The following is a 27435-nucleotide window of genomic DNA, read 5'->3' on the forward strand; positions in this document are numbered from 1 at the left end:
TCCCAAACAACTGATTCCTATGAGCCGGATATTTTAGTGAATCACACGTGCCCAGTGCATTCCGATTCCCAAACGACTGATTCTTATGAGCCGGATCTTTTTAGTGAATCAAATGTGCCCAGTGCATTCCGATTCCCAAACGATTGATTCATATGAGCCGGATCTTTTTAGTGAATCAAACGTGCCCAGTGCATTCGATTCTCAAACGATTGATTTGTGTGAACCAGTTCTTTTAATAAATCAAAAGCATACTGCCCGACCAGTTTAATCCCAGTCCCAAACGACTTCTGTGACTATATAAGTGATATTTATAAGTAATGTTGGATATTTTAGAAGAATCAAATGCTTGGGGAAACATTCTGATAAAATTATATGTTGCATGCTGGAAATTTGACACTAGAGATATGTATTTTGTTAATGTTTTTATTCCATGTTGTACCTCCAAATCCATTTAAATTGTGGAGGAGGGATGAATATAAACAGATTCTCTTCAGATTGATGTTTTGTCATCAAAAGACTCTTATTATGAAGTCAACTCCCGCGCAGCCGGAAGTAGGAAGTTAATGTTGAGGAATGTTCATGTTATTAAGTGGAAGAGCCGCTGAAATTATTAAAATATCTTCATTAAACGTGATCATGATGATTGACAGATCGAACACAATGTGAGCGTTTACGACGGAAAACATCATGCTGGTCAAAGATATCAAAGTGAGAGATTTCAATATTTAGTCATTTAAAGGTATATGTCAGGTACAATACAAGTTAATCTCAATCGACAGCATTTGTATCATAATGTTGATTACCACAAAAATTAATTTCGTCTCGTCGCTACTTTTCTTTAAAAAAGCACAAATGTGTGTTCCAGTGAGACACTTACAATGGAAGTCAATGGGGTAAATTTTTAGAGTGTTTAAAGACAGAAATGTGAAGATTATAATTTTATAAAAGCACTTACATTCATTCTACTGTTAAAACTCGTGTATTATTTGAGCTGTAAAGTTGTTTATATAGTCATTTTTACTGTTGCGTTACGTCGTCATGGCAACAAAGTTGTAAAATTGTCTATAATTTGTGATGTAATTATAATGTTATTAATAGCAACATGTTGCAGAATGGCAATTTATACCATATATATTATATATATATACATAAGGAAAAACTGTGTGGTTTTACGCAGCAACTTATCAGCATATAAGTAAAATGTGGTGCCTATTTACAGTAACCACTGTGCATGTTTTCACATGAATGTGGATTTTAGTTTGATGGTTTGTTTACCATTCATGCTAATGAAACAGAATATTTTATTCCAGCAGCGCAGTGTTGGTCGGGCGAAGGTGACCCATGCAGTGGTGGTGATCTTCCTGGAGTTTTTCGCCTGGGGTCTCCTGACCACACCGATGCTGACAGTGAGTCATTCCAAAACACAACTGTGAATATAGGCTATTTGAAGATTTTATTATCTGCTTTTTTAACATTAATTGCATCACTTGCACTTTATTTAAAGCTCATAATATGGTCAAGCTTTTGTATGTGGGCATCAGTTTCAGTTTCTGTTCTATTCAGTAAGAAGTGAAAGTCTCTCTTCAGGATTGAGAAGAAACCTGATGCACTGCAGATGCAAATAATAAACAAAGTATTCAGGAGATAATTCATGTCCAAATGTAAACAGTACCATAGTAAACTGATACTCCTTTCAAAGAGAAACTCTACGGCTGCCTCTGTGAAAACATAAATGCTTTTTCTTCATTTCAGGTCCTGCATGAAACATTTCCACAGCACACGTTTCTCATGAACGGCCTCATCCAGGGAGTGAAGGTACATTCAGCTCATCTGTTGTATTTAACCTCTTCATCATTGCACACCTGGTAATAAAAGTCCCTGGATCAACAAATCATACATATGTGGTACCATTTGAAAGCTTAGAATCTGAACTTTTCAAATAACTCTCATCACTTTTGCATTTGTTACATAAAATAACAAATAAGACCTGAAAGCCTCTGTGTCGCAAATGAGCGCCACCTTTTGGTTATGATGTAGAAATATAAATATGAAAGTGTTTCATATAACACATAAATAGTCATGTCATATCTCAAATGAAAGCTCACATTCTTAGGAGTTTATTTTGTTGTCATAACATCACAGTTTGAATGTTATCAAAAAGAAAGTATCTCTGTATAAGACAATATTGAGAAATGTCTCATGTCTGCATTGATCACTGCTTCTGTAAGCTACAAATAGCCACAAACTCTATATCAACTCTTTCCTTAGTCTGTTTTTATTATTTCTTTATTTTTTTCTTCCCAATTTGGAATGCCCAATTCCCAATGCGCTCTAAGTCCTCGTGGTGGCGTAGTGACACCTCAATCTGGGTGGCGGAGGACGAATCTCAGTTGCCTCCGCGTCTGAGACTGTCAATCCGCGCATCTTATCACGTGGCTTGTTGAGCGTGTTACTGCGGAGACGTAGCGCGTGTGGAGGCTTCACGCTATTCTCCGCGGCATCCACGCACAACTCACCACGTGCCCCACTGAGAGCGAGAACCACATTATAGGGACCACGTGGAGGTTACCCCATGTGACTCTACCCTCCCTAGCAACCGGGCCAATTTGGTTGCTTAGGAGACTTGGCTGGAGTCACTCAGCACGCCCTGGATTCGAACTCGTGACTCCAGGTGTGGTAGTCAGCATCAATACTCACTGAGCTAGTATAATCCAATGTTATGTCTCAGAAATTCAGAACAAAACATGCAGAAAAAGCATGCTAAACAAATCATTGGCAATAGTATGTTTTCAACTATTGATCATAAAATGTTCTACACCATTGCTAAGAATCTCAGGATAGGGGGCCTGTGTAGTTCAGTGGTAAAAGACACTGACTACCACCCCTGGAGTTCGCTAGTTCGAATCCCAGGGCATGCTGAGTGACTCCAGCCAGGTCTCCTAAGCAACCAAATTGGCCCGGTTGCTAGGGAGGGTAGAGTCACATGGGGTAACCTCCTCGTGGTCGCTATAATGTGGTTCGTTCTCGGTGGGGCGCGTGGTGAGTTGAGCATGGTTGCCACGGTGGGTGGCGTGAAGCCCCCACATGCGCTATGTCTCCGTGGCAACGCGCTCAACAAGCCACGTGATAAGATGCGCGAGTTGACGGTCTCAGACGAGGAGGCAACTGGGATTCGTGCTCCGTCACCTGGACTGAGGCGAATCATTACGCGACCATGAGGACTTAAAAAGCACATTGGGAATTCCAAATTGAGAAAAAAAAAAAAATCTCAGGATAAGGTTCTCCGCTTTCCAACAACACCTAGATTGAGCTTCTACTCAACTCAGAAGTCGAGATATTTGATGAAACCGTGAGGAAGGTCTATGCGCTCTAAATGTGTGAGTGCTCAACTGCTTTACAGCACCACCTACATTTCAGAGCTGTGCATTGCGATGGAAGGTGTTAGAGGAAAAATTATTTTTTCTTGTACTTGCTGCCATCTAGTGGAATGAAATAAGAATTTTTGCAAGGAGATTGAGCAAACAGAACCTGAATTACATGCTTATGAAGTTAGGACAACAAATAAAATAAAATAAAAAACAAAATTTAAAAAGATTGTAAAATTATACAATATTATTTATGAGTTATTGGAAACTTTTCTTAAAATTTGGGGGGTTGCCTGTCAAATGAGAGCAATTTTATGCAATTAGACCACTTTATACATGTAAGGTGAGCTTTTAAATTGAGGTGTAAATAATTGCAGGAAGCAGCCAAAAAATGCACCAGAGTTGAAGAGGTGAACAGCATGTCATTTGTGTCCACTGTTACTTTCTGACATGCTCCAATCATATTGTGAAACAGTTCTCAATCATTTTGATCGTTAAAGGCTAAATACTCATTCACCAACACTGCTTTCATTGATAAAAAAAAAGAAAAGAGGCAGACATTGCTTGATTCTTCTTCTTTGTTATAAATGCGTGTGTTGTCGATATAAATGTGTATTAACTGGCGTGTGTTTGCAGGGTTTGTTGTCGTTCATGAGTGCTCCTCTGATCGGTGCCTTGTCTGATGTTTGGGGCAGAAAGTCCTTCCTGCTGCTCACAGTGTTTTTCACCTGTGCCCCCATCCCACTAATGAGGATCAGCCCATGGTACGAGCCGAGTGTGTGTGTGTGTGTGTGTGTGTGTGTGTGAGTGACATCACATGGCTCTCATGTGACTAAAGCCCATCGGCCATGTTTCAAACTCAGTGGCTGCTCATTCTACACAAGCACAAAAAGCTTTAAAGATTGATTCACAGATTAACAGAAAGACTTGATAACACTGTTTCTTTTTTAGTTTAAAAGCTCGATTTCTCTGTGCTGCTCTGTGTCTGAACTATAAATATTCTATGCATTTATCACTCCTTAAAGCATAAAAGCCAAAGATTTGTGTTTCTATGTTTGTGTCTCTTCTCTGCAGGTGGTTTTTTGCTCTGATGTCAGTTTCTGGACTTTTCTCTGTTACGTTTTCTGTTATATTTGCATATGTGGCTGATATTACAGAAGAACATGAGAGAAGCACAGCGTATGGACTGGTAAGAACATGCATCTTAGTCGTAGTTAAGCAAAAATGCACTTGAGGTGGTGTAATGTTGAGAATATAGTCACGGCTAAAGAGTTTCGTTACACAGAGCAACTATATTCAGCAATCGAGTAGAGGTGGACCGATAGTGGATTTTGCAGATATCGATCACTTACTGTAGGTGGTGGAAAAGGCCATCTACAGTAATTCAACGACCGATAGTTTTTTTTTAAATTAATTGTTTTATCAATTTATAGAATGTTTTTTATGATAAAAAGTTTTTCCTTACTATGACGGGCACAGTCACTGGGGCTACAGAAGTCCAAAATGAATAAAATCCCAGATGCAGTTTATTATTGAATCAAAATCCCAATTATAACCAGGAAAAAATTAATGATTTGGTGTGTAATGCGGGACTTTTAACTACAAACAAGCCCGAAATCCAGCGGGAACTCTTATTTTGAAATGACAGAGACTTTGCTCCATTCCAACATACAAGTATTTACCAAAATAAGCTTTTTATAATCTATGTATTCACATATTTCTATTATTAATCACAAGATATGAAGTTGAAGAAACAATGTATGTGCTGACGGGGCACGTTTCCATATTGTCGCATTTTTCTTTGCATGCTCTCGCTTCAATTTAGAGCAATTGATTATCTAATCAAACCAACAATATATGCATTGAAGTGAGGATAAAAATATGGATGAATATTGCAAATCCCCACGAGGTGTCAGTGAATGTTTTTAGAGGTGGGGGAATAAATCGATATGTTAAAGCATTGCAATATTTTTACTGTACATTTCTCAACATTCATTTTATGGTCAAGGGGAAAATAACTTTTTTACTTAATCATTCTAGTACTTCAACAACAGTCCATTAGATGGCGCAGTTATTATGCTTTACCGCTGAGACAGAACGGAACTCTTTGATGTCACCCACAACACCGAAATTTGTTTACAGCATGGATACTATTGAAAATCCGCCTTCAAATCCAGAATATGGTTTGTCACATTAAGGGACTAAAAACGGTTCAAGGAACGAAAACTGAAAACAAATGTTTTACAGAACACAACCGAAAAGAGGAACGAAATCCCTTTCAATCATTCTGGAGTGAAAACATTATTTTTAAATGTTGGTAACCAGTTAATAACCAGTTAATTTTGTTCAGATCATTTTTAATGAGACAAAAGACTAAATGGTTTATCACAGTAAATTTTTGGAATTATACCACTTCCTTTTGCCCGAAAAAGTTAGGTTTCTTTCTTTTTAGTAGAGCATGATTTTGCGCTTTGATTCTGAAGGAAACTACTAGTTTAAAAACCTAAAAAACATTCAGCCTGTGTATCTCAGCGAGTATTGATGCTGACTATCACCCCTGGAGTTGTGAGTTTGAATCCAGGGTGTGCTGAGTGACTCCAGCCAGGTCTCCTAAGCAACCAAATTGGCCCGGTTGCTAGGGAGGGTAGAGTCACATGGGGTAACCTCCTCGTGGTCGTGATTAGTGGCTCTCGCTCTCAGTGGGGCGTGTGGTAAGTTGTGCGTGGATCGTGGAGAATAGCACGAGCCTCCACATGCTGTGAGTCTCCGCGGTGTCACGCACAACGAGTCACGTGATAAGATGCGCGGATTGACGGTCTCAGAAGCGGAGGCAACTGAGACTTGTCCTCCACCACCCGGATTGAGGTGAGTAACCGCGCCACCACGAGGACCTACGAACTGGGCATTCCAAATTGGGGAGAAAATAAAAATATAAAAAACAATGCATTTGGTGATTTGGTAACAGCTCTCTGAAGTTTATGAAGATGAGAAACAGTAAGTAAAATATCGTAATTTATTACACGGCTCTCTGGAATACTGGATTCTGATTGGTCAATGGCGCCATCTAGCGGTCAGATGTTTCTCAGTAACAACTCGCACATCCACGTATCAGATCGCTCATCCGGGTTCTGCGAGTCGTCTCTTCTACTCAGATCACTTTGCAATCTCAACAAGTAAGCTAATAAAATAATTTCAATTCAAATCAATGTTTCATGTGCATTTATTTGTTTATTTGGCAAGTAGTAATAAGTAATTAATAAGCTGAATAATGACGAGTCAGACGGTCATTTTCACAAAATAAACACCAACAGGTGTATTCCAGCTGTTCAGCAATTTCTTCTCAAATTAAATCATTTCAACCCAAATCAATATTTTATGTCCGTGTATTTATTTCTTTGGTTAGTAGCCATGTAGTAAGCGGGATAATGTACGGTCAGCCGGTTGTTAATGCTCAATAAACCCCTTCATGATGATACAAGAGTTTTCCGCTTTGCGTCGGGGACCTGATCACCCTGTTGGGGTTTATTGTGCGATAACAGCTGGCTGACTGTACATTATCCCTAACGTATCACAGTTTTGAATCGCAATACATCAAAAATAAAGAATCACAGTAATATTGTAACGTGAAATAGATATTGATATAATATCGTATTGCCAGTTACCTTGTGATTCCCACCCCTAGTCTCGAGTGCCTTATTGCTTTCATAAAACGGTTACTTCAAAATAAAACTATTACTAAATCTTCGTCCTTCCACTAGAAGATCTAATCCCTGACATGTAAACTGTAGAGAACTATCTGCTTTATGGAACAGATTTATATCACAAGTGTTTCTCACTCTTCTTACATTACGAAAGACACTCCAGATATTTCAGATTTTTCCACCCATGATGCTTCATTTTAAACAACATAATCGAGTATGTTTAGTCCACAGTGTTTGCATCAGGACTGTCTGTTGGTCTTTTGGTTTCAGGTCTCTGCAACGTTTGCGGCGAGTTTAGTGACGAGTCCGGCGATCGGAGCGTTCCTGTCGGTCCGGTATGGAGACAGTCTGGTGGTGCTGCTCGCAACTATAATCACTGTGCTGGATATTCTCTTTATTCTGCTGGTCGTTCCGGAGTCACTTCCTGATAAAATGAGATTATCATCGTGGGGTTTTCCCATATCCTGGGAGCAGGCCGATCCGTTTGCTGTGAGTTGCACACTTGTTCTGCTCATAACAGTTTTGTTGTTATGAAACATCACTGAAACTCTTTCTTCCTGTCAGTCTTTGCGGAAGGTTGGTAAAGACTCGACGGTGCTGCTCATCTGTGTCACAGTATTCCTGTCGTATCTGCCTGAAGCCGGACAGTATTCCAGCTTTTTCCTCTATCTGGGACAGGTGCGCAAATCCTTGTAGATATAAAGTCAATATAAAAAAAATTAGTTTGACACCCGTCATCCTTCAATAATGTGATGTAGTTCAGTGTGAAGAGACATTCAACAAAAAAGCGTTTTAAAAAAAAATTAACGGGTGCTTGGGGCAAAAATGCCACCAAAAGTGACAAAAATGCCCTCGAGATTCAAAACGATGGATTCTGTTTTATTTTTTAACATCTGATGTATTTCATATTATTGTATTCTAGGCATAAACATAAGCCCACATAAAGGTAAAAAATGGCCCTGAAAACAAAAAAGTTAATTTCTGACACTGCTGTCACGAACACAAACGTTGTTTTCTTTTTTTTCTTTGGAATAACGTGCACTGATGAATTGTTCACGATTAGACCAGGTCTGTGTGTATTGAGAAAGTAAACAAAAAAACGAGTTCGAGTTTAACGTACGTTCATAATCTTCTCTTTCATTTGTCCTTTTGTAACATTTGAAACTGTGTGTTGATTTTTCAGGTCATTAACTTTTCCTCTGAAGCGATTGCAGGGTTTATAGCGATGGTTGGGATTCTTTCCATCGGAGCGCAGGTTTGAAACGCACAGCACTTTAACATAAAAAAATTGTTTTATTCTCAGAAGCCGCTATGATAACAGTTGTCTTTTTCACAGACGTTACTTTTAAGCTTTTTAATGAAGAAAATTGGAAATAAAAGCACTGTATTACTGGGTCTCGGATTTCAGCTGTTCCAGCTGGCCTGGTACGGCTTCAGCTCAGAACCCTGGTTAGTTTCATTTTAATTAAATTTTGACATTTATTTTGCTCAGTGTTTGCTAAAGGCTCAGGCTGTTGTTCTGTTTAAAATAACACTTGTGATTGTATATTAATCATCTGCAGGATGATGTGGGCAGCTGGTGCGGTCGCTGCCATGTCCAGTATCACCTTTCCTGCAGTGAGTGCGCTGGTGTCCCGCTGCACCGACCATGACCAGCAGGGTAAGAACCAGTTCACAACGACAATGACACGGCTGTTAAAAAGCCTGTGAGAGGTGCTGACATTGTACAGCTGACGGTAACATCCACACTGCTGTTAGAGGAATTGTGCCATCAATTGACAGTTGACTGATTCATTTATTTTTAAATATGAAAGAGACACTCAAAATTGTCAAAGGTTTGGGCCTGGGTATCTCAGTGAGTATTGACGCTGGCTACCACACCTGGAGTCGCGAGTTCGAATCCAGGGTGTGCTGAGTGACTCCAGCCAGGTCTCCTAAGCAACCAAATTGGCCCGGTTGCTAGGGAGGGTAGAGTCACATGGGGTAACCTCCTCGTGGTTGCTATAATGTGGTTCGCTCTCGGTGGGTTGCGTGGTGAGTTGTGCGTGGATGCCGCGGTGGATGGCGTGAAGCCTCCACACGCGCTACGTCTCCACGGTAACGCGCTCAGCAAGTCACATGACAAGATGCGCGGACTGACAGTCTCAGACGTGGAGGCAACTGAGATTTGTCCTCCACCACCCGGATTGAGGCGAGTCACTACACCACCACGAGGACTTAGAACGTATTGGGAATTGGGCATTCCAAATTGGGTTGAAAAAGGGAGAAAAAAAAACCAAAAAACAACACATCCGGGTAATTTAATGCATTCCCGGTACTTGCCTTCTTGAGTATTGAAATTGAACTTCGGCAGTGGACAATGATGTCGAAAGAGTTCATGAGAATTTAAGAGCACAAAAGAACGCTCATTGAGAAACAGCCATTGGCTTACCGTTGTCAAGAGCTGAAACTTTGCTGGGTTCAGAACAATCTGGAATCACGTACAAAGACTGGACAATTTACCAATCACATGAAGTCGTCTGTGCAACCTTAACTTCAGAATGTCGAATCGAGAAGAGATGCTTTTTTTAAAAATGGAATCTCTTTTGAACTTGACACGGTGTTTAGAAATGGGGCAGTCTTGCGTGAGACGTTAAAAAAACAGCTAGATGCAGCGCAGCGGTCAAAGACGTCTGTCTAGCGTGTGTTTACATAGCAAAAAAATGATAATTTATTAAAGCGCAGATGCACACAAAAACACAGACACTGTTCTTGCATTTATAGGAGTGAGTGCATGTGTTAAAATTAAACATTAATGTTACAATTCTCAATAAATGTAATCTCAAACCCAACCCAAGCCTGAAGTTATGCTGAGCTGAACCTCGAAGGTTTGTCAGATCCCTTTAGGCTCAGTTCGGGTGGCAGACCTCTACTACATAATTCCAGAGACTGTTTAACCCGAGACGGACCACTAAATGAATGGGAGAAATTGGAACGCCCAATATGGTGGATGTAGAAAAGAAAGTCCCGCTTTACAGGTATAAATCTCCTTTTAGATACAGACATCGCCTGTCAATCAACTCGTGAACGCACATGTGCATTAGCTGGATCAGCCTGAAAAACAGCGTAATCTGAGCTAAAGAAGCACAATTTATGATGCCAGTGTTGCCAGATTTTACTGCTGATTTGAAACATGTTCTTTGATCGTAATCTTGACCAACCATTTTGGAGATTTCGGTCTTTCCCCATTCAAGTAGATAGGAGCTGCACTTTATGCCGCTTGTTTACACAGAAAATAGCTGCACGGGAGCGTTCCAAAGACGGCCGCAGAGTGGACTGACTTGCCTTGAAAGGAACTTTGATAATTCCCATACTTCCATTTGTTTTGCTGTCTTTACTATTGTTCTAAAATGCTGAAAACAGTCATCACAATATCCAAACTTTAGACTGGTAGTGTATGTCATGAAGATTATTCCAGTGATTTAATCAGATGTGTGTGTGTGTGTTGTTACCAGGAGCGGTTCAGGGAATGATCACAGGGATTCGTGGTCTGTGCAATGGACTCGGTCCAGCTCTGTTTGGATTCATATTCTTCCTCTTTAATGTGGAACTGAAAGAGTTGAGTCCAGTGGACCTGAACCCCATCTCACCCGACACTGATGAGGTCCGAGAGCTGCTGAACCACATGATTTCATCCGTATAATGATGTGTATTGTCAGCGCTTTATATCAAATCTAGAGTCTTTTGTCTTACAGAAGTCAGTTATTCCGGGTCCTCCCTTCCTGTTCGGAGCGTGCACGGTTCTGTTGGCTCTGCTGGTGGCGATCTTCATTCCGGCCCATGACGCTCCCGTAGTGAAGACCTGCAGCTCGCGAGTGATGACGGAACCAGTGAGCGGCGGCCTGGGGAACAGTTCTGTTCCTGTTAGCGATGAAGACAACGAACCGCTGTTACAGGACACCAGCTTATAGACGCCTGAACCCAGAACCAGACCAGAAACCGAATCTGGGTTTGACAAGTTTTTATTCCAGCAGTGTCTCTAAAGAAGCTTTTTATTGAATGACTGAACGTCTGTCTGTCTGTCTTTTTTTTTGTTTTGTTTTATATTATATTTGTTTATTCTTTGGTCTTTGAAAGAGAATGTGCCTTCTGCATATTTTGGCATAGTTCATGTGCTGCCATATATCTGAATGTAAACTGTAGTCAGCCAATGTCCTTTAATGTAAATATATTCCTGATGAACTTTAACCTCTGAGCTAAACTTGCAATAATTATAATGTCATAGTGGCAAAGTTTTAATAAAATTTAAATGAGGCTGACTACATGCAGTTAATTAAGAGCATTTATATATGCAGTGCACCTGTGTACAGTGCATTTTATTTCACAGAAGTAAATAGCTTAATAAATTGCACAAAATGTCTTTAGGTCACATGCAGCTTTGTTAAAATAATTAGAAGGTTTAATTATTAAAGAGCAAATAATTTACCCTGTAACTCCTTCACAGCACCAGCCAATCAACACAGTGCTGCTACCTCACAAATTACCACATTGGCTTCCTTTAGTAATCATCAAATTACATGATTCTATGCTGTCAGAGTCTTAAAATCATTCTCAGTGGATTTTCAGAGGATCTAATCAAACTTTGCTCATTTTAACTAGGCATGCATCGATGTATTGGCCACCGATGGTTATCAGCCAATGCTTGACCATCGGCATAACGGCTACGAGCATGAAAACGCAGATATGAAAAACCAGTGGTTCATTCATAATTATCAACACAATTTGTTTAATCTCTGTGAATTCAAATGCACAATCCAGAAATAATGATCTCCTATATATGTTTTGTTTGTCCTGACTCAAGGGATCAAAGAATTTTGATTCTAGCCCTTACAGTTGTGAAGATATGAGCCAGAATGTTAAAGTGCTTATTATAGCGCCACCTAGGGTCGGATAGGGGTGTGTGTATGCGCCTGAGTAGTTGGGGGGATTTGGGACCATCTTGCCAAGATTGGTGTCTCTAGGACGTACAGTTTTTGCTACCCATACGCTTTTAGGGCAGAAAAAGAATAATAATAATAATAAATAGATTATTATTATAAATTTCGAGCAAATCGGACAAGCGGCCTAGTAAGAGTTCAAGGCCGTTTGCAGAAGGGTTGGCACTCTTTCACAACATGTAATATTTATTCTTTCTCGTTCTCACATTAATGAGAACAGACTGGCGTTACAGACGTGACAGTTGTGAAAGTGGCTCTTACCTATACGTGATGAGGTAAAACCATCCAAAACGCTTTGACTCACTTTGACTTCTGAGACGTTGGTATGATATCCATTAAGGCTGCACGACTGACAGAGTTCAGATTAAAATCGCAATATGGTCTTGCACGATTGTTAAACCTTAAAAGACTGCGTTTTAAAATATAATCTGCATTTCAGTGCTTCAGTCAGCGCTGTGTGAGCAAGTGGCGCCCTCTAGCGGTCTGGACGGCATTGTCCATTATACTACTATAATACAGAATTTAAAAGGGGGTTTTGTTCCATTGATAAAAATTATAATTTTTCATGATGTGGTTGACATTTCCATTGCCCAACATATGCGTAACATAAATTTGTAATGTTCTGTCATATCCAGTACATACACATACGTGTAAAATGTGAGTTCTGTTGTTTTGAACGGCAAAAACAGAAGTGCAAAAATACACAAATAAATAACCTTTTTCTCACATCAGTCATCATGCTATGATATTTAGTTATTTTATTTGTCTTTTTTTTTAATATATATATATATTTTATATTCAATTCATCTCACATTGTGGCTCTCTTCATGTATTCATCAATTGGAATTATTTATTGGTAAAACAGTAAAAGCTTTTGTACCTCTTTATAAATGTTTTTAAAGCATAAATCCTGAGAAAAACATTGATCTGTTGACAAAATAAGGAAAGTGGCAAAATATCAGTATCGGTCTATAGGTTTTTGTTAAAATCGGTATCGGCCAAAAACATTCTCAACAGTGCATCTCTAGTTTTAACAGCTTTATTGTCTCATCATTGCTTCCCAAAAAAGCCAAGCACACTTTTATTTACTTTTCTATGTGATTAATTATTTAATTGAAGTGTCTTAAGTGTCTTTTTAGAATGTTAGACACCAGGTCAAAATCGGTTCTCAACTGGTTTTGCTTTAGGATCCAGATTTATTGAGCAACACCGTACCAATATTTTATTGCACAGAAGTAAACAAAAATGTCCTTTAAATGAAACATTGGAATTATTGCTTTATTATTAGTTTCTAAATGACGCTTATATTTCAGATATTTCATATAGATGTATAATTCACCACATAGAACATACTGTGGCACATATAATGTTTATCCTCATTTTTTTTATGTTGTCTTGTTGATGGTTTTTGAGGATGAGTTCATGTCACACCTGTCCATGTGGACATAATTTGATGAGCTTCTACCAATTGACAGATGAATTTAGAGTTTGATTGGACACACGACCATTCACGTCAACAACAAAAGATATGGGAAGCGTTTTCTCCCTTTTTCTGCTCCCTTGGAAAAGTTGCAAAGTTAGTAATTTAGCTATTCTAACTATGCATGATTATTTGTTTAATCGCATTTTATTATCTGCATTCAGCATTGTTTTTCCCTGCTGTCTGTAACTCGATCAGAACAGACTTGAGACACATTTTTTGGTCAGGACCCACCAGTTGAGAATCACTGCACTAGAGTTCATAGTTCATGCCTGTTGCATGATATCATATCACATGAGCTGCAGCAATAACAACCAGCGTGAAGTATGAAAGTTGAAATCCATGAAGTTACTGCGATTATTATGCACATGTCTTGTCTTTACATTTGTATTTTAATAGCACACACACAGAGAGAGAGAGAGAGAGAGAGAGGAAACATTTCAGTTGCCATTTTGAGGGACCTGATACGTGACAATATAATATAATAATAATAATATAAGATATGCATACTTGACAATGATTTCAAACAGGAAGTGAGTGTAGTTGAGAGTGTGTTTGCTGTATATGAGGTCTGAGCTAAACTCAAAACTAAACTCAAGTCATTATTATGTTTTTCAATGAACTGCACTTTGTTTTATAGCTCGTTCCATTCCTCATTTCTATGCAGACATTGTCTTGAATACTGATGCTCATTGGTTGTAGATGCCCTCTGAAGAGATTGAATTGACGTATCCAGTGACGTGAAGCGTTCATATGCTCAATACTGTAACCAGATATTTGTTACACGTGTTTGTTGAGCATTTAACTGATCAATGTTTCAATAAACCAATTCATATTCCATGACTGGGGTGTTCATTTTTATATTTTAACACTGAGTCACTGCATGTTGTATTTATGGCCTATGCAAGAAAGACAAAATATATGAACATGCTTCAGTTACGGTAATTATAATAATGTAAGACATGTAATAAAACACTTGCATACATCAAACATGGACACCCATTACATCAACACAGGAAATAGATTCAGCTCAATGCTGCGGAACAACACGTGCATTTGGTCACAAACCAAATAACGGAGAAAAAACATATTGTTAATGCCAAAAGTGTGAATTATTGTATCACATTGGTTCTGAATCAACATTTGAAATAGTTTCACAAATAGTAATGATGAGAAATGCAGCAAAAATGAAACTTAAACCAGCTTTCATCTTCAATCTTTCTTACAAAAACGACTAACATCAGACTAACCTGCAACTCATTCTACTCAAAGTTTTCATTATACTCGGAATAAGAACACTGAAAAACCCAATGAAAATCAGGACGTCTACACACCATCAATGGAAAGCGTTTTAAATGTTGAAATAGTCTATAGAAGGCACGTGTCACGCTTATTCCAATATAAAGGAGAATATTCTGTGATATTGACAGTGATGGATGTCTATATCGGTGACACTCAGCTTGATTGATGATCTGATGATCTTACAGCAGACAGCTCAAAGACACTTTAGTCGTGTATGTTGGTTGAGTGTCTGAAAAGAATTGTTTGAGAAACACTGAAACGTCAAAATCTGCATATGATGTACAGCTGAACTGAGCATCATAGAGACCGCTTTAAATTAGGTGTCTTTAACTACTATGTACTTAAGCATGTGATACAATGTACTTATTATGTAGTTAAGTATTTAGATTGGAAGTGGAATTGAAGTGACAGTAAAGGAATTTACTGAATTACAATTCAATGAAATTGAAATAATTCAGTAAACAAATAATTACAACATTAATTGTAACTAATTAGGCCTGTTTACTCACTGGTACACACACAAAATATTTGAGCCTATTTTTTAGATTTACGCATTTCAATTTCATAACCAAATTGCGTCAAATTGAATTGTTGTTTAACTAAATTAAATTAATTTAGTTTTTCAGTTCCAATTCCTGTGTTAGTTACTTCAATTAGATGGAAATTTGTTATGGATCTAAATGCATTCATCTTAAAATTATTTTTTGAGTGTATGTAGAATATTTACATAAATATATAATATTAAATAAAACTGATTAGATTTATTTCTCTAATTAGTGTAAAAAAATAAATAAATAACTGGCAAATTATAAACTTAACTAATTGGTCATATTATTTGGCTCCATTTCTGAAGACTTTGTTGGTAAATTAGAGCATTTTGGCAGATGACTTGCTTTTGCACAGTCCACAAAATTAAAGTTAATTTTCTAGAATAATTAAATGCTTAAATATTGATTTCTATTGGTGGCATTTCAAACTTTGATTCTTTATACCATCTAATGTTTCTGTAAATAGCCTGTATGTTCTGTTTATGTAATTCATACTGAAAAATTTAATTTAGCCTATTATTAAAAACTACACCACTCTATATTTTAATTCTACTTAAAAGACTCATTCACCCAAAATTGTAAATTCTCTCATCATTTACTCACCCTCATGCCATCCCAGATGTGTGTGACTTTCTTTCTTCTGCAGAACACAAATGAAGATTTTTAAAAGAATATTTCAGCTCTGTAGGTCCATACAATGCAAGTGAATCGTGACCAGAACTTTGAAGCTCACAAAAGCACATAAAGGTAGCATAAAAGTCTTCTGAAGTGATATGATAGGTGTGAGTGAGAAACAGATCAATATTTAAGCCCATTTTACTATAAATTCTCTTTCCTGTCCAGTAGGTGGCGATATGTACAAAGAATGCAAATCACCGGGGCCTGGGTATCTCAGCGAGTATTAACGCTGACAATTACCCCTGGAGTTGCGAGTTTGAATCCAGGGCCTGCTGAGTGACTCCAGTCAGGCCTCCTAAGCAACCAAATTGGCCCGGTTGCTAGGGTAGATAGAGTCACATGGGGTAACGTCTTCGTGGTCACTATAATGTGGTTCTTGTTCTCGGTGGGGCATGTGATGAGTTGTGCGTGGATGCGCTCAACAAGCCACGTGATAAGATGCGCGGATTGACGGTCTCAGACACGGAGGCAACTGAGATTCGTCCTCTGCCACCCGGATTGAGGCGAGTCACTACGCCACCACGAGGACTTAGAGCGCATTGGGAATTGGGCATGCCAGTTGGGGGGAAAAGAGGAGAAAAAAAAAAAGAATGCAAATCACCAAAAACATAAGAAGAATGTGAAAGTGGAGATTTATAGTAAAACGGACTTAGATAGTGCCTGGATAGCTCAGTGGTAAAGACGCTGACTACCACCACTGGAGCTCGTGAGTTCGAATCCAGGGCATGCTGAGTGACTCCAGGTCTCCTAAGCAACCAAATTGGCCAGGTCTCCTAAGCAACCAAATTGGCCCGGTTGCTAGGGAGGGTAGAGTCACATGGGGTAACCTCCTTGTGGTCACTATAATGTGGTTCTCGCTCTCGGTGGGGCACGTGGTGATTTGTGCGTGGATGCCATGGAGAATAGCATGAAGCCTCCACATGCGCTACTGTCTCTGCGGTAACTCGCTCACCCGTATTGAGGCGAGTCACTACGCCACCACGAAGATTTAGAGCGCATTGGGAATTGGGCATTCCAAATTGGGGAGAAAAAAAAGAATGCAAATCACCAAAAACAAAAGAAGAATGTGAAAGTGGAGATTTATAATAAAAAAGGACTTAAATATTGATCTGTTTCTCACCCACATCTATCATATCGCTTCCGAAGACATGGATTAAACCACTGGAATCGTATGGATTACTTCTATGCTGCCTTTATGTGCTTTTTGGAGCTTCAAAGTTCTGGTCACCATTCACATGCATTGTATGGACCTACAGAGCTGAAATATTCTAAAAATCTTCATTTGTGTTCTGGAAAGTCATACACATCTGGGATGGAATAAGGGTGAGTAAATGAGAGAATGTTTGGATGAACTATCCCTTTAAATTTAATTTACAGTTCTGCATCCTGTTTGGTACTTCAATTGAAATTCTGGAAGAGAATCAGGCTTTTAAAGACATTGTCAATTTAAACATAATTGTGTAGTCTAACATCAGTTGACAGATCAGCTCTGTGTCTCCTGTGTCTCACCTCTGTCCTGGAGAGACTCGATGTATGTCTTCATAAACTCCTTCTCATGATCGTCCTGATCGTTCACATCTTCATCCTGGACGTTTACTGGATTGTCATATAATCTGATTAATCTGAAACAGAAAGTCTCTATCAGTATGACACATTGAATGTGTTGCACCTCAGATGTGTTTTGGGGGGTTTGGACAGACAGCAACAGCTGAGCAGGAGATGCTCAATGTTTTATATTCATTTTTAAAAATAATTCTGAAACACTGAGGATGAGGGACATACTGATGCTCTTTAAAAACACACTTTATATCTGTGGGAACAGTACATTTGACTGAAAGATTTGAGAACATGCAGAACCATTGAAATACAGTGAAAGAGCACATTTGTGTCTCATAATTGGATTTCATACTCACTTGATATCAGGATTGTCAATGAATTTGGACGGGATGCTGTAGAGCTCATCAGCACTCACGACGAGCATCTTCAGATGAATGAGGTTTGCCATGGACAGCGGCATGTACTTCAGTTTGTTTTTGTGAAGGAATACGGACTCTAATGCCTCCATCCTAGAAAAGATGTTCAAACTGTGATGCATATGATGTGTGTATAGTTTTCTAGAAGACTATAGACAGAAACACACCTGTCAATGTCTTCAGGCAGGTCTTGGAGTCTGTTGTTACTGATATCGAAAAATGTCAGACTTTCCATACGAAGGACACAGATCGGAATACTGCCAAATTTATTTTCTGACATGTCCAAGTGCTTCAGTTTTTTCAGATTTCTCAGCTGGTAAATACAAATATTAGACAAAAGATCAGCTAAATGAATTAATGTATCTGATTTGCCTTTAATTAAGAATGCATAAATGTATAAACTTTTTCACTTGTCAAAAGTTTGGACACATGTACTTATTTTTTATAGTCACTTATCAACATTTTAGAATAACAGTAAAATCAACAAAACTGTAAAATAACACAAATGGAGCCATTTACATTTAAATGTAGCCTATTTGTTTACATTAATTGTTGGTTGGATTATAGATTGTGAACTATGCCGTTTCATGATGATTTATCTAGTAGGTTTTGATTATGAAATAATAATGGATCATTTATTTTTGTTATCTTCCCTGATTAGAAGGAAGTTGGAAGGGGAAAGAGATGGGTGTAAAGCTGGAGCGCAGCTCCAGCTTTCTGACCGCATTTTGTAAAAGTTCTTGGTGTATTTTTAACCTTATTTTTGGAAAATAAATAACTTTATCACCAAAGAAAAAATCACTAAATTTTTTATCCCCTTTTCTCCCCAATTTGGAATGCCCAATTCCCACTACTTAGTAGGTCCTCGTGGTGGCGTAGTGACTCAATCCGGGTGGTGTAGGACAAGTCTCAGTTGCCTCCGCTTCTGAGACCATCAATCCGCGCATCTTATCACGTGACTCGTTGTGCATGACACCGCGGAGACTCACAGCATGTGGAGGCTCATGCTACTCTCCGCGATCCACACACAACTCACCACACACCCCATTGAGAGCGTGAACCACTAATCGTGACCACGAGGAGGTTATCCCATGTGACTCTACCCTCCCTAGCAACTGGGCCAATTTGGTTGCTTAGGAGACCTGGCTGGAGTCACTCAGCACACCCTGGATTCGAACACGTGACTCCAGTTGTGGTAGTCAGAGTCAATAACCCCTGACATACCCAGGCCCCCATCACCAACGATCTTTGTTTGTAGATCATTATTGGATGTATGTGTGTTGTAAAATCGCTCAACCTTCTGAACCATCCGGGTGGGTGGCATAATTTAAGTTTGGAGTTCAGAAGCCCCAAACAATTGTTTAAAAAATTAAAACCACCTTACACTCTTAAAAATAAAATGTTATTTATCAGCATATTTGGTTCCATGAAGAACCTTTAATGTCCATGGAGCCTTCCCATTGTGGAAAAAGGTTATTTATTTATTTTTATTTATTTTTAAGAGTGTATATTTGAACTTCAAGGTACATCCTGGGATTATTTTGATACATTCTTACAAATAAAGGTTCCAAAAATGAGTTTTCACAGCAATGCCTTTTGAAGAACAATTTCTGGTTCCCCAAAGAACCTTTCAGTGAAAGGTTTAAAAGAACCATTTTGAAGAAAGTTTTTCCTGTCTAAACATTTGTTTTCCCACAACAAAGAACCTTTTGTGCAGTGGCAAGTTTCCGTGGATGTTAAAGGTTCTTCATGGAACAAAACTTGCTGATAAAGAACCTTTTATTTTTTAAGAGTGTATGGGATTATTTTATTTTATTTTATTTTTTTTTAGATTTTCTCCCCTTTTTCTCCCCAATCTGGAATGCCCAATTCCCAATGCACTCTAAGTCCTCGTGGTTGTGTAGTGACTCGCCTCAATCCGGGTGGCGGAGGACGAATCTCAGTTGCCTCCGCGTCTGAGACCGTCAATCCGCGCATCTTATCACGTGACTTGTTGAGCGCGTTACCACTGAGACATAGTGCATGTGGAGGCTTCACGCTATTCTCCGCGGCATCCATGCACAACTCACCACACGCCCCACTGAGAGCGATAACCACATTGTAGCGACCACGAGGAGGTTACCCCATGTGACTCTACCCTCCCTAGCAACCGGGCCAATTTGGTTGCTTAGGAGACCTGACTGGAATCACTCAGCACGCCCTGGATTCGAACTCACGACTCCAGGGGTGATAGTCAGAGTCAATACTCGCTGAGTTACCCAGGCCCCTGAGTGTATGGGATTATTATTAAATGTAAGCATCATTTATATTTGTCTACAAAAATGTCCAGCAGTAGATCATGAGAAACATAAATTAATTCAAGTGTGTCCAAACGTTTGACCACTAGCATAAACTCCTCACATGTTTCACCTCAAAGGGCAGTTCTGTCAGACTGCCATTTGCCGTCATCTCTAATCGTTCGAGATTCTCACAGTCTCCGAGCTCGGCTGGAATGCTCAACAGTTTATTATAATTGACATTTAATTCCCTCAGATTGATCAGCTTTCCTGTGATAGAGGACACGTTTCCATGCATTTCTACTGTATGGCATAACCACTGTAATATTTGACAGAGATGTGATGTTTTTCGTGACTCTGACCGATCTCGACAGGCAGTTTTGTGAATCCATTTCTCTGGACATCCAGCACACGCAGATCCACAAACGTTTCGATGTAAGTGGGAATCTCGGGTATCTTTGTTCCTCGGATGTGCCATTCTCTGAGATATGTCATAAACTGAAGTTCCTCAGGTAACTTCTGCAACAACAAAAAAAATCACAGTAAAATCACTATGTGTTTGGAGAGGCAGGAACTTTTTTTTTGACAAACTTTTCTGATATTTACCCTCCATTTATCTCCAGTCATCTCAAAAATGAATCTCTTGTCTTCTGTTTCACTGTCTGAGTAAAACAAACAGCCAATAATTACAATTGTGTCTTCACTGGAATAATGTCACAGGGAGTTTAGGCAATTATTCCCTTAGGAAATTATTTACACAGTTTTCCTCTAGTGTGAAATACCTTTATTATCGGTGGGCTGGAGGTCGAGTTCTGCGAGATTCGATCTCTCCAAATAACACTGAAGCGCTGTGACCTCAGTGCTCTTTAACTTTCTGCATGCGATACGATACTGCCATTGCTGATTGACTCTATAAAGACAAATTAATTCATATATAATTCACACTTCACAATTCTTCACACTTGGATGGATTTAATCATGTTTTTAAAGAAGCTAAAATATAACATCTATACATATTTGCATTGATGACTCTAATATGTAAAAGAAAAAAGTAATAATTAGGGCTGTTGATTTAACACGTAAATTTAATGCGATTAATTATATGAAAAATAAAGCACGAAAAAATTAACGCAATTAATCAAGCATGCCCGTGATTCGTACGTAATTTCCATAGTAAAGAAAGTTTCTTCTGTCGGACTAATGTGTAGCAGTAGAGGGCAGTCAGCGCAACTCCAGCTGTACAGGCAACACGCCTCGACAAACCAACAAGCACGCAGCACAGCTTCCCACAGATGCGCTTTTGCGCTGAAAGGCAGCTGGACCAAGCACAACGGAATTCCAGTATCTCGAGATGCATTTTTCAAAGTTTCAAACTATGGTTAATTGACAGCATCCCATATCACAGTGCTCATGACTAGAGATGTTGAAAACTAGTGAAACGTGATACAACCAAAGTGAGACGACTCATCCTCGAAGTGCATTCGTCTGATGCATGAGTAAATAGACCAACAATTAAAAATAGGGGGCCTGGGTAGCTCAGTGAGTATTGATGCTGACTTCCACCCCTGGAGTCATGAGTTTGAATCCTCCTCTTGGTCACTATAATGTGGTTCTCGCTCTCGGTGGGGTGTGTGGTGAGTTGTGCGTGGATGCTGCGGAGAATAGCGTGAAGCCTCCACACACGCTACGTCTCCACGGTAACGCGCTCAACAAGCCACGTGATAAGATGTGCGGATTGACGGTCTCAGACTCGGAGGCAGCTGAGATTCGTCCTCCGCCACCCGGATTGAGGCGAGTCACAACGCCACCACGAGGACTTAGAGCGCATTGGGAATTGGGCATTCCAAATTGGGGAGAAAAGGGGAGAAAATCCAAATAAATAAATAAATAAAATAATTAAAAATAGTGCAGAAGGAAGTAAGCCAATAATAGGGTTATATTAAGTGATATAGAAAGTGATAACAAACAATATTTGGACTAGGGCTTTTGATTTAACGTGTTAATTTAGTGCGATTAATTATATAAAAATAACAAATTAAAATAATTAACGCAATTAATCATACCCCCGACGCGTACATAAATTCCGTAATAAAAGTACAGATTTTCGTACCATACGAGCAATTCAAGCTTGAAGTAAATGTGTTTTTACGAGCTGCGTCAATAGGTGGCAGCACGCCTCAAGAAACCTCGCAAGCAGCGCAGAAACAGAATGAGTACCGCTCACATAGGCAGAAGCGCAACAGAATACAAGAATCTTGAGACACCATTTTCAAAGTTTCCACTACTTTTAACTTGACACTGCAGCCGTTTATGATGCTAAATACCATTGAGATGCTCCAAACGCGTCTGAGACACGCACTCGTACATAAAGCGACAATTAAAAATAGAGCAGACAGAACACAAGGACACGTACTGTGAGAACTGAACACATTGACAAACTCAATGCGAAACATATTGCTGTCAACTGTAGGCTTGTTCAGTGATATGAGAATAAAATGTACAATATATGGAGTTCTCAAGCCACTTTTTGTATTGTCGAATCAATGCTTTATTCATCTGCAACATAATGCAATTTATTTCAAACTGAATTCCAATCTGTATTATTTATTTATTATAGTCCCCACCACATGTCATATTTAGAAATATTGTAATTATTATTCATTTTTTAAAATATATTATTTATCTTTATTTGGGGGCCTTTCTCATCAAATAATGATGTATTCGATTAATTGCGATTAATTCGATTAATCGGCATGCCATGTAATTAATTTGAATAAAAATTGTAATCGATCAACAGCCCTAATTATGTCTTTCAAGCCACTTTTTGTCTGGTCAACTAGGGGTTGCACGACTACTGATTTTTAATAGTTGACTAGTCGAGCACATTAGTCGAGTTGAATTCGACTAGTCGTGACATCATTCCACCCCAAAAACTTCACACACCTGACCAAACACAGAGGATGTGTAGGACTGTGTAGAACATCTCTAAAGTAAGCTCAAATGCCTACAATCGAACAACTTCGCCTTTTCATTGCAAAGACACCAGGATTCACACCTGCTGTGTTTCCTACAGACGTGCTTTATAAATCACACGGTAAGCGACTAGTCGACATTTTTTTAATTGATTGACAGCCCAAGTAAGAATATAGAATGAGCAGGTGTGTCTAAACTTTTGACTGATACTCTGTTTCATCTTTTGGAATTGAATTTGGTTTATAGTATCAAATTAGTTTATACATGCTGTGTTTGTAAAGGCCGTATGGGGGTGAATGAGAGGTTGATGCTCACTTGGCCAGAGCACTTTTCTCCAATCGTTCCTCCTCTTTCTTCTGTCGCTGTTTGAATTTTTTCTCTCGTCCCTCCCACAGCTGTCGGATCAGTGAGAGATCATACACAGGAATGTCGACTCTGATCCGATCCATCCTCATGATGGGAACTGATGCTGAGGAACAAACTAAACCATATGAAGACATTAATCATGTGAATTCTTTGGAAAATGTTCAAATCATGCTGGATTACAAGACCACCAAAAGGTGGACATCATAAAGATACTCTCAATTCAATGCATTTTTAATTCAAGTTTTCACTCAAAGTGTTATGCTGATAATTTGAGCAAATATTTAAAAAAGAAGTATTTTTACAAGTGGTCTCAGACGTTTGGACCCCACTGCATGAAACCTGAATATACCACCCAAAGACCCACCAAGACCCTGACTCAAAAAAAAAAAAAAATAAATAAAAAATAAATAAATATATATATATATATATAAGCGTATTTTTAAGGTTTACGCATTTCAATGTCTTAAAATGTAATGAAATTAAATTGTGAAACTTTTAACTAAGTGAAATAAATATGACTTAAAAACGTAAACATCAAATTAAAATTATTTATTTTATTATTTTATTTTATTTTATTTAACCTTTATAAGGTTACTCAATTCAATCTGATGGAATTTTGTTATAAAATTAAAATGCTTAAATCTTAAAATCTGTGTATATTTTTAGTATATAAACCATGTTCTATATAAAAAAATAAATACATAAATAAATAACAAAACTGGAATTCAGCCTAAAGTTGCATCGGGAGGCATTTCTCACAGTAAATACATTTTAAACTTAAAAAAATAAATAAAATAAAAAAATAAAATAAAAAGTGAAAATGGCACTTGAACTAATACATAAAAGTAGGCTGCATATCATTTTCTGAATGTCTGGGATTTTATTGTCACATGAACATAAAAGATTCAGTGCTTTGGACCGATATTACATGCAAACTCCAATAAAATTCTCTGCATCTTGTTAAAATATCTTCACCTTGTATTCTCGCTCTAAAGCAGCAGGTGGTACAAACAGAAAGTGAAAATCCTCTGCTGTGATCACACTTTTCCCTCACAACACTGAGCTGTTGTGTGTTCAGTTCAGTAATGAAGTTCACGTAAAGCTTCACTGGACTTTGAAATGAGAATCAAACACTCCTCGTGCACGTGAGCTGTTAATCTGTGATTTTCTTTCACAGCTTCTCAACTTGCAGAGCTTTAAGAAACACTGAAACATTCCAGTGACAGTCTGTCAGAGGAGATTATAACTCAGTCGATATGACCTCAGATTTATGAAGAGACACCAAATGAAACACAATGAATAGTAAATGTATTTAAATGGCACACTTTAGTTTCAAGCTGCTAATCTTTAACAAAATCTCATTTAAAAGAGCAGAACACTCATACCTGCGTCTGCGAGCAACTCCAGGTTTAGTTGCTTGTTTACAGCTTGTCTGTATTTAGGCGTCTGTGTGCTATTTACTGCATGAGATATGTTTCCACATAACACACACACACACACACACACACTCGGCTCTTTTACTCATGATGATACATAAATGACACACAAACCTTCAATACTGATGCAAACAGAGACATTTGCCAGTGATTACATGACAACAACCTGTATTTAGTTTAGTTAGATATGCCTTTGTTTCCTTAAATAAACTGCGAGTGACCTTCTGCACAAGTGTTGTCACATGTTGACCTGCTTTTAGTAGCTGCTCACTTATGACATACAGATATATTATATGACATCCGATGCTGTGGATTTAAATAACATCAATATTACAAAACATACTGTATGACACTTAAAACCATGTGTGAAAAGAAAGCACTCTTGGCTATTTGAAAATAGAATGGAAATGGATGGGATGGGATGAAATACAATTTAGCATTATAGAGCTTCTGTATGCAGTGACTGAATGATTTCATCGGGATATTTTTGATCATACTCATTATGTGTGATAAGGTGTGCATCAAGACTACAGAAACCTAACCCTTATGATAATAAATTCATTATGAATGATTCTCCCAGACACACCACTAGGGCGCAGGATTAATCAAATAAAGCTCACTGACCGAGAGAGAGAACATTTTCTCCAGACCTTTAGAGGTCTGATTCCTTTCCTGTTTTTTAGGGGTTTGTTTGTATGGAATATAGGGCTGGATCTAGGGGGGTACTGGGGTGGGCTGTGCCCCCCCAAAATATCCCTATGCACCCTCCCCAAGCGCAGGTAAAGCACAGGATCAAATTGTAATGTCATGGCGCTAACCCTAACCCAAACTAAATGGACTAGAACAGAAGAGGTACCACATGAGGTAACCCTAAACCCTAAGTTCATTGCAAAGAAGCCTTAGTAAGAGCAGACAGCCAGACGCTGATTCTCGGCTCATTATGAGTTGGGGAGTGCCGGACATATCGGAGAGACAGGTTCACTGATTGTCAGTTTGTGACACTGATCGACCACACATACTGTTCCAACCGATTCTGAATGATTTGTTCACGAACTACATCACTGAAGTGGAAGCAGTTTTCTGAATTTGTGGACACAGATTAGCACTTCCCAAAAATTCTTCTATGTGGCCAGTGGTGTAACCTGGATCTCATGGGCCCCAGTGCAAAGAACCTGTCGGGCCACTTTTGTTCTCCGGGGTTGTTTTTCATCACCCGTCAGACCCATGGTCGTTTATGGTTTTCTTTCGGTTGATTGTCACAGGCCGTAGGGCGGCTGCCCACCCTGCCCTCCCTGTAGTTATGCCACTGTACATGGCCATAGGAGAGATCTGAATGCCAGCGAAGCGTTACCACACCCACATCCGCTTGAAGAAAGAAAGAAAATTCTGCTACGTTTTGCAGTTGATATGAACTGTCTCTTTTTACATTCATTCACTCCTGACAAGAACTGCCCACTCAGACAAGAAGTACTGATTGACATGTAAACTGGCCAATCGTCAATAAGAAGTTACATATGATCCAGCCAATGAGATTAAAGCAATCAAGGTAATTACATCCAGAAGTTTCAGACAGAGGGTTTACAGGTTCACAGGTGTAAAACAGCATCAGCACTTCAATGGCAGTTTTTGCAATATTGCCACATTATTATTACAGTCAATCCTGAACATGGTGTTACAAAAAGAAGACGTACTGTATAGAGAAAGCGTCACTTATCATTTATTTCAAACATCAGAATTCAATAACTCAAAGTAATTTAATATAAATGTCAAGAACATGAATGTGCGGGGGCCTGCCTAGCTCAGCAAGTAAAGACGCTGACTATCACACCTGGAGTCATGAGTTTGAATCCAGGGCGTGCTGAGTGACTCCAGCCAGGTCTCCTAAGCAACCAAATTGGCCCGGTTGCTAGGGAGGGTAGAGTCACATGGGGTAACCTCCTTGTGGTCGCTATAATGTGGTTATCGCTCTCGGTGGGGTGCGTGGTGAGTTGTGTGTGGATGCCGCAGAGAATAGCGTGAAGCCTCCACACGTGCTGCATCTCCACGGTAACCCACTCAACAAGTCACGTGATAAGATGCACGGATTGACGGTCTCAGACGCGGAGGCAACTGAGATTCGTCCTCCGCTACCCGGATTGAGGCGAGTCACTACGACCACCACGAGGACTTAGAGCACATTTCCAAATTGGGGAGAAAAGGGAGAAAATCCAAAAGAACATGAATGTGCAGTGATAATTCAAACAATGCGGTGTGTTCAGCATTGTGGATGCGTTATGGTCTCACCAATTCATTGTGGTGTTTGTGTGTGTTCTGCATTGTGACATTGTGACAAATAAATAAAAAATCGTTCTGTTTTATAGT

General features: G+C 39.0%; 2 protein-coding genes across 5 annotated transcripts; one reads left to right on the top strand and one right to left on the bottom strand.

Annotated features, from left to right (window-relative positions):
- The first annotated feature begins 552 nt into the window (after positions 1-552).
- Positions 553-14367, top strand: mfsd14bb (major facilitator superfamily domain containing 14Bb). 3 transcript variants are annotated; one of them, XM_051668527.1, is made up of 12 exons: positions 553-708; positions 1314-1406; positions 1753-1815; positions 4002-4129; positions 4440-4554; positions 7337-7555; positions 7631-7744; positions 8250-8321; positions 8403-8515; positions 8629-8726; positions 10561-10709; positions 10801-14367. In XM_051668527.1, the coding sequence occupies exons 1-12, from the start codon at positions 688-690 to the stop codon at positions 11014-11016; spliced, it is 1401 nt and encodes a 466-aa protein (XP_051524487.1). In that variant the 5' UTR covers positions 553-687; the 3' UTR covers positions 11017-14367. The 3 variants fall into 3 exon arrangements, with proteins under 3 accessions (XP_051524487.1, XP_051524485.1, XP_051524484.1); XM_051668525.1 differs by having other exon boundaries at positions 1311-1406; positions 10801-14365; XM_051668524.1 differs by lacking the exon at positions 553-708 and having other exon boundaries at positions 1281-1406.
- A 198-nt stretch (positions 14368-14565) lies between these two features.
- Positions 14566-25072, bottom strand: LOC127423870 (leucine-rich repeat-containing protein 2-like). Of its 2 annotated transcripts, XM_051668536.1 has the most exons (10): positions 25024-25072; positions 23588-23753; positions 21082-21209; positions 20906-20961; positions 20662-20818; positions 20433-20569; positions 18191-18336; positions 17964-18116; positions 17560-17672; positions 14566-15053 (listed from the first exon to the last, which is right to left on the bottom strand). In XM_051668536.1, exons 2-10 carry the CDS (start codon positions 23725-23727, stop codon positions 15004-15006), a joined length of 1080 nt encoding a protein of 359 aa, XP_051524496.1. In that variant the 5' UTR covers positions 23728-23753; positions 25024-25072; the 3' UTR covers positions 14566-15003. The 2 variants fall into 2 exon arrangements, with proteins under 2 accessions (XP_051524496.1, XP_051524495.1); XM_051668535.1 differs by lacking the exon at positions 25024-25072 and having other exon boundaries at positions 23588-23955.
- Between the last annotated feature and the right edge of the window lie 2363 nt (positions 25073-27435).

This window comes from Myxocyprinus asiaticus, chromosome 33 (assembly GCF_019703515.2).
Source record: "Myxocyprinus asiaticus isolate MX2 ecotype Aquarium Trade chromosome 33, UBuf_Myxa_2, whole genome shotgun sequence".
Lineage (NCBI taxonomy): Eukaryota > Metazoa > Chordata > Actinopteri > Cypriniformes > Catostomidae > Myxocyprinus > Myxocyprinus asiaticus.

Coding starts and splice junctions, on each gene's coding strand:
- mfsd14bb (XM_051668524.1), top strand. CDS start 1,281: ATGCTAATGAAACAGAATATTTTATTCCAGCAGCGCAGTGTTGGTCGG. Junction 1,407..1,752: donor TGACCACACCGATGCTGACA/GTGAGTCATTCC, acceptor TCTTCATTTCAG/GTCCTGCATGAAACATTTCC. Junction 7,745..8,249: donor TTTTCCTCTATCTGGGACAG/GTGCGCAAATCC, acceptor TTGATTTTTCAG/GTCATTAACTTTTCCTCTGA.
- LOC127423870 (XM_051668535.1), bottom strand. CDS start 23,772: ATGTCTTCATATGGTTTAGTTTGTTCCTCAGCATCAGTTCCCATCATG. Junction 18,337..20,432: donor TGACAGAACTGCCCTTTGAG/GTGAAACATGTG, acceptor TGTATTTACCAG/CTGAGAAATCTGAAAAAACT. Junction 17,673..17,963: donor ATTGACAATCCTGATATCAA/GTGAGTATGAAA, acceptor TTTCTGTTTCAG/ATTAATCAGATTATATGACA.